This window comes from Nematolebias whitei, chromosome 5 (genome assembly GCF_014905685.2).
Source record: "Nematolebias whitei isolate Nwh7 chromosome 5, NemWhi1, whole genome shotgun sequence".
In the NCBI taxonomy this organism is placed as follows: Eukaryota; Metazoa; Chordata; class Actinopteri; order Cyprinodontiformes; family Rivulidae; genus Nematolebias; species Nematolebias whitei.
The window spans coordinates 6,113,033-6,120,242 of record NC_056502.1 but is presented as its reverse complement, the minus strand read 5'-3'; the positions used below and the strand labels follow the sequence as shown (position 1 = coordinate 6,120,242).

Here is a 7,210-nt window from a genome sequence, read left to right as displayed (position 1 = left end):
CGGAGGATTTTAAAACAGAAGGTTCAACTGAGAGTCTCGCTACATAAACTTTTAGCTCCATAAACTTCAAAATTCTAGTTTACAATCTTTGAAATAGTTTGTGCCTTTGTCTGCTTGGTAAAGACAGGAGGCTGTAAGCCCCGCCTCCTCCTCCTGCTCCCCAGAAATGGAGGGAATCACCATGGCAACCTGTGACTCAGCAGATTAAAGAATTTGACGTCAGCTTTTCAGCTGACTCGTTACTCTCAAATTTTACAGCCTATATACAATATGTACATTAAATCAAAAGACAATTTAGTCAGGTTTTACTCTGCGTTTCTCTCGTTGCTGCAGGGCTGACAATTCTCTCTCAGATCCCATCATCCATCCATTTTCTTTTACCCGCTTCTTCCATTTTGGGTCTCAGGGATCGCCGGTGCCCATGTCCAGCAGTCACTGTGTTAGGGGTGGGGGTACACCCTGGACAGGTCGCAAGTCCATCACAGCAGAGCTCATCAAAAGACAGAAAAAAAATATCTTCACAAGCTTTCATTTTATTTGAGCTCAAAATATTCTCTTTTAAACAGGAAGTGAAGGCTCGTTTTTTTTTTTTTTTTTTAATTTGTCGCAATTCCTCCATGAAACACTGCAAACAACATTTCACTTTCATAACCACCAAACGTTTATGCTGCTCATAGTTCAGGATCTTTTAAGATCAGACTTTTAGTTTTCACACAGCGACGGTTTGAGGCTTACTTTTCAGTCAGTTTCTTTTCCTCTCATTAACGGAGTGACAGATGTGTGTGGTTACCATGGTTACCCTAATAAACACCTGGCAGAAACATAACGTTTCTTTTGATCTCTATGCTTTTTATTCTTTTAAAGTTTCTACATCAAAGTTGAGCTGCTGGTTCTGTAAACTCAAGACGGATCGGATCAGAAACAACCAGCCGACACGCGAGGATTCAGCTTCACATCAGAACTGGACAAACACTGAAAAATTCACAATAACCAACTAAAACTCAGATTAAGGACGCGTTGAAATAAAAGTTATGTTTTACACTAAATAAAAAATATATATAATTTGACTGAAAGTGTTAAAAATTCATTAATAAAACCTGTAAAAACAGAATGCTGGGAAATCAAACCTTTCACACGTTTATTGATCAAAATGAAAGAACTCATTGAATTCTGTCAGGTTTGGACTCCTCCTCCTCCTCCTCCTCCTTCTTCTTCTTCTCCTCCTCCTTCTCCTCCACCACCACAGCAGACCCCTTCACCTGCATCTCCTCACCTTCCTCCGCCCACGCCCCCTCTTCATCTCTGAAGGGCCAGCGTAGCTCCGCCCCCCTCCCCTCACCCATCAGAAACGTCCTCTCAGTCTTCTTTGCTGAGGACTCCTCGTCCTTTCTGTCCGGGGACATGGACCTCGCCTGGCGGTCTACGGTCCAGAACGTGCTGCTGATGACTTCAGCCTCTTCTGTGGAAAATATTTCAGCACCGAGTTACGATAAAATCTCTGCAGGTGCTCAGTTCAGAAAAGATTCGTCAGAATAAAACGCATCACATTTAATTTTTTTCCAGTTTTCAGCTCTGGATCATACAGGTGTGCGTTAACGCCAAGACGGAAAGACATCAGCAATGACCTCAGAGAGGCAACTGTTGCTGTCAATCTGGGAAGGGTCAAAGGACGTTTGGAGTGCATCGCTCTATGGAGAGAAAGATTATTCACACGAGGAGAACATCTCACACGGACCACATCAGAACCGTGGCTGGTGTTAGCGTAGCATTTCGATGCTAACGCGAGGTCGCTCATCCTGTTGCTACGATCTCCGCTCCCCGTCCGGAAGAAGAAGAACTTTGGTAGGTGGGGGCGCTCGGTTCCATTGACGGGGCGGGGCGCCCTCCTTGGATCATGGTATGTAATGGTTTTATTTTCTCTTCACTGGCCTCCAGTCCATTTCAGAATTTATTTTATTAGTCATGTTTGAAGCTCTTGGCGGTCTCGCCCCGCCTTACTCAGCTGATCCAGAAGATTTTCACGCGTGTAGAACTTTAAGATCAACAAAAACTTCTTCACCGTTTGTCCCTAAGTCCAAACTCCAACAAGTTGGGGGTCTGCAGCCAGACTCTGGGACCAGCCACCTCAGGACTCATCACTGATGTGGCTCTTCTTAAATTTAACCTGAAAACCTTTTTATTCAGGCAGGTTTTTAAATGCCTGGTGGCTTTTCTCCATTTTTGTAGTTTTTATTGTTAGTTTTTAACGTTTGTATTGTGAAGCACTTTGTGCACCTTCTGGCTGTTGGAGAAGATCTATAAATAAATAATGATTGATTGATTGATTGATTGGTAGGAGAAACACTGCGATTTTCACAGCAGATTCACCCTGAAGGTCAGACCGTGCATTTACTCTACAGGCCTCAGTCAACAGGTCAAAGGTCATGACCTCTTCTACCTAAAAACAAGGAAGCTAAACTTGGATTTGGAACGTTTCATCAGAAGGAACCACAGGACTTCTGGACCAGAACCTGACCAAAGGACAGACGTTTACCCAAAATGCACTGCAGTACACAGCTCCTCCAGCTGTCGGCATGGTGGTGGAGGATGATGGTTTGGGCTCCTGTAAGTCACTGAGTGGAACAGAGCTCCTCTGGAGACCAAAGGGTTCTGGAGTCAAACATAAGTCCATCTGTCCAACAAACTGGGTCCAACAGAACCACGATCCAAACACAGCAGCTGATCTACAACAGAACAGGTCACCAAGAACAGAACCATGGTGGTGAAGTGGTCCAGTCAGAGTCCAGAACCTGACACTGTGGTCGGACCTCAATGAACTGAAACAATGATGGAAAGAAGAGCGGTCCAGAACTCCTCCAGAACCAGAAGACTGGTACTGAAAATCTCTGAGGGTTCTGCAGCTGAAGCAGGTTCCGGATCTGTTTTTTATGAGTTTAGTTTTTTTGGGTCAACAAGCGAGCGAAGACTCACCTGCGGGTTCCTCGGCGCCGCAGCTGGAGTCACAACAATCACAAACCGAGTCCGGTCCAAAGATCTCCACCCACCTGAAACAGCAGCAACAAGAACTTCATGAGCTGAAGGGTTCGGTTCTTCAACCGTCCCCCTGAGACAAACGGACCTTTTGGTTCCGGTGTCGTAGCTGCAGGACTTGGCTGTCAGCGTCGGGACCGGCCCGCCCACGAACATGGAGCAGTGCATGAAGAGCCGCTGCACGACACAAACAAAGGTTTGGGTTCCCTTCAGTCCAAACGTTCAGCACCAGAACCTTTCTGCTCACCTGACCCGTTCTGCTCACCTGACCCGTCAATCCTTTGAAGAGGAACGCGTCGACGGAGAACCTGACGACGCCGTTTGTGTGTGGGAAGAACCTGGATCGGCTGTTCTTACTCTCAACCAAACACCTTCAGAGGAACAGAACCGACCCGTAACACCAGAAATCATTTCAAAAACAATTTGTTTTTAAATAAACGCTGAATACCCGAAGTCTCCGATGACCGGGTGCCGAGGCGTGGACAGGTGGGACTCCTCAGGAGTCACGTAACACGAGTGGACGTAAAGTCTCTCGTCGTCGTTGGACAAATTGGACTCGGCCTGGAAGAACACGGGCTGACCGAGGACGAAATGATGGGAGCGAGAGAGCTCCTTCCACTGGGCTGGAACACAAACAAACAAACAAACAAACAAACAAACAAAACATCAGGGTTCAAATGAATCCACGTTAAAACAGTTCAAACTCAAAAAGTTCTGTTGGGTTTGTGGCTTCAGCTCAACATATTTTACGGTTTTACTTGAAAACTTAAAACAGCAGAACCTGCAGTCCGTCAGCTTTTACTGCTTAAAAATATCAAACGAAGTTTGTGTAAATGTTGACGAACATCTGAACGGTAAAACACAAAGAACCAGACAAATAAATAAATAAATAAATAAAATTTAAAAAAGACAAAACTCGGCTGCAAACGTTGAAACTAACGTTTCCCAACTCACGCTGATGCTCCAGAACAGGAAGTGACCATATTTGGACAAACGGATGAAGCCGATTGGACAACGGGACGCATTTAAATCCTGATATTTTAAGTTAAGTGTTTTTCAGGACAAACCGGGCCTCGGATCAGAACCAGCAATTGGCTCTTAAAAACAAACAAAGATGCAAAACTTTTAAAGTACGATCTTCACCGCTCTTGTCCCAGAACATGCTAAAGATGACTCAGCATCACCAGGGGTGCCTCCAAGGGGGTGCCACGGGGGGCACGCCCCCCCCAACAATTTAATCCTTTTTGGTCCCGAACTTTTCCTTGGTGTGCATTTGTAATTTTCCAAAAATGTTTAGGGTTACAACCTCAAAAACTTAAACATAGTTTAACAATAAGAAATAAAAAAAAATATGAAAGTAAAAGTTTACCGTTTCGTGGCGTCAGAACAAATTTCGTGACGTTCTTCATTTTCTTGATGACTTTACGCACCTGGACCTTCGGAGTGAACCCGATTTTATATGAGTACACGAACCTGCACAGAGTTTAGAGCAGAAAGGTTCAGGTTCTGTTCCAACCAGGAGGTCCAGCAGGATTCTGGACCCGGTCTCACCGGTTGAAGTAGCACGCCACGGGCAGGCTGAAGGCCGCGGTCCGTCTGATGGGCCCTTTGGGTTCTGGTGGGTCGTAGCGAAGCTCGTTGAAGTAAACGATCCGGTTCTCAACCATCTGGACGGAACCAGACAAACAGTTTGATCAGTTTAATCAAACATGCTGATCACGTGATGTAGAAGAATTACAACTTCCGGTGCTGACAGCACTCCTAATGAGACCTGCAGACAGAACCGAGCAGAACTCACCTTCCGTTTGGTTCCGCACATGTGCAGCTCGTGCTCGAAGTACAGGAAGTCCTCAGTGGACCTGCTGATTCGGCAGGAGCCCAGTCTCAGGTGGGTCACCGGGTCACCGAGGCCCAGAACCTTCCGGTCCACCTGCACCTGCATTCGGTTCTGCTCGCACGACGTCCTGACGGTGGATCCGGACATGCTGGACGGCTGGGTGTCGGTCCGAACCGGGAGCAGCAGCTGCCGAACCGGGTCGGGGAGGGGCTCCTGACCCGAACCTCGGGCTGGGGAGAAGTACTCCCTGTGGACCAGGGGCAGGTCCGAGTCCAGGAACATGGGCAGGCTCAGGTACCGGTTCTGGAGCAAGGTCGGGGTTTCTCTCCAGTTCTGGTTCTGGTGGGTTTGATCTAAGGAGGATCCTTCAGAGGAGAACACGAGGAGGAAGACGAGCAGCTTCAACATGGTCGTTGGTTTCACCTGAGAGGTTCTGTCTGGTCCAGGTCCAATTAAACACACCTGGAGGAGAACCAGCAGCTCAGCAGCGCCGCCTGCAGGCAGGTACCGGTACCACGGCCATCCAGAACCTCAACCACACATTTAAAATCACAAAGTGTAAATTTTATTTGATCTTTTTCTGGTTATCAGGAAGTAAGTCCGTGACTTATGGAGGTCCAAGAGTGCCAAAAAATAAGACAGGAGCGTTTGTGTTCAGGGCCGTTTCCATGGCAACTCGATCAATCCTGCCTCCTGATTGGTCGGTGGGGAAGAGGCGGGGTCTCAAGCATCAACTGGATTTTCCCTTTTTGTGCAAGAAATCGTAATAAAAAAAAAAATCCTTTTTTTTTTTAAATTCTCATATTAATAAAAACACAAAAAATATTTGATGTGATGACTTGAGGTCACAAATATAAACAAATAATTTATAAATGCTCCATCGTGTCAGAAGTGGAACCAGGCCTGTCTTCATTTTATTTATTCAAAGTAACCAGACACAGAAAAAAATAATTCATTACGTAGATGTGAGTTTAAAGGTCCAAAAAGTTTTGAATTTAAATGCAAAAAATAAACATATAAAAACTAAATGAGGTCAATCTGGTCAGTTTACTTCAGAGTGAATAAAATCAGGTGTCTTTACTTATTTACATTTGTTTTTAGTTTTTATTTAGTTCTCAAAGAGACAACAGCTCCTTTAGAGAAAAGATCTTTAAATTTATTAAACAAAAAATAATTCTATATGATTTAATTTCAAATATATTTCTGACTTTTACATAAATTCAATTTGTTTTCAGGAGATTCTTCGTGTTAAATATTTAAAACCTTTTTCTTAAAAAAAATAATAATAATAATTACAAACCATTAGAGTCCCATGAACCTTAAAAACAAACTGATTTTACTCAGTCTTGTTTTTAAAACAATATTAAAGTTTTATTTTGTTTGTTTCTTCATTATTGTTGTTGTAAATGTCCCTAAATTCAAATCTAAAACCTTAAACAGAATAAATTAATCTGAAACGTGATCGAGCCAATAAATTAAAACTCCTTCACATCGGAGCGTTTTATTCTCTTCAGCTCAAAAACAAAAAGTCCCCGACTAATAATTTAAAACATCTAAACCCTGAAAATAACTAAAACAGAACAAAAGGCAGAAAAACAGAAAAGATTCAAGTTGATTATTGTAATTTTTTTCTGAAAAACAAAAAGAAATAAGAATAAAATCAGATTTAAAGCCTCAATGGACCGGCTCCAGTTCCCCCTGGTGAATAAATCGTTTATTAAATAATTAAACATTAAGAAATGAGACCCCTTCAAACTTAAACTCATTAAATACTAATTAAATCCAACATCTTGTGCTTTGAAGGTCCTGAACATCCAGAAATGTCTGGAAAACAACCAACGAAGACAGAAATTGTCTCTCCGTCTCTGTGTGGTGGCGTCTCTGACATCACAGCATGGCGGCGGCGTCTCATTGGTCCATCTCCTGTGATGTCACAGTGTGTGTTTGACGGCCGTCACAGGTTCCCGTCTGTTCTGCAGGTTCTGCTGCAGCTCTCTGAACAGATGGTCCCGCTGCTCGGCGTCCACAAGGACCTGCTGCAATGGACAATGAACCTGATTAGAACTGCAGAAACTAGAAACAGAGTTATACCACATGAGGTTAATTTATAGATGTGTTGTAGAAACATAAATTTATAGATATGTTGTAGAAACATACATTTATAGATATGTTGTAGAAACATACATTTATAGATATGTTGTAGAACCATACATTTATAGATATGTTGTAGAACCATACATTTATAGATATGTTGTAGAAACATAAATTTATAGATATGTTGTAGAAACATAAATTAATAGATATGTTGTAGAAACATAAATTTATAGATATGTTGTAGAAACA

General features: G+C 43.2%; 2 protein-coding genes across 2 annotated transcripts in view; both read right to left on the bottom strand.

The window, feature by feature from the left end:
- Positions 1-950: 950 nt before the first annotated feature.
- On the bottom strand, positions 951-5,299 carry zp3d.2 (zona pellucida glycoprotein 3d tandem duplicate 2). The gene is made up of 9 exons (XM_037676540.1): positions 4,829-5,299; positions 4,582-4,697; positions 4,400-4,503; positions 3,479-3,653; positions 3,296-3,401; positions 3,119-3,207; positions 2,971-3,044; positions 1,274-1,459; positions 951-961 (listed from the first exon to the last, which is right to left on the bottom strand). The coding sequence occupies exons 1-9, from the start codon at positions 5,273-5,275 to the stop codon at positions 951-953; spliced, it is 1,308 nt and encodes a 435-aa protein (XP_037532468.1). The 5' UTR covers positions 5,276-5,299.
- A 1,270-nt stretch (positions 5,300-6,569) lies between these two features.
- si:ch73-95l15.5 (cingulin) overlaps positions 6,570-7,210 on the bottom strand; it is a 14,987-nt gene continuing 14,346 nt past the window's right edge. The window contains exon 9 of the mRNA XM_037676735.1: positions 6,570-6,903. Coding sequence (XP_037532663.1) covers positions 6,799-6,903 — 105 coding nt within the window. The 3' untranslated portion in view covers positions 6,570-6,798. The remainder of the gene's footprint in view (positions 6,904-7,210) is intronic.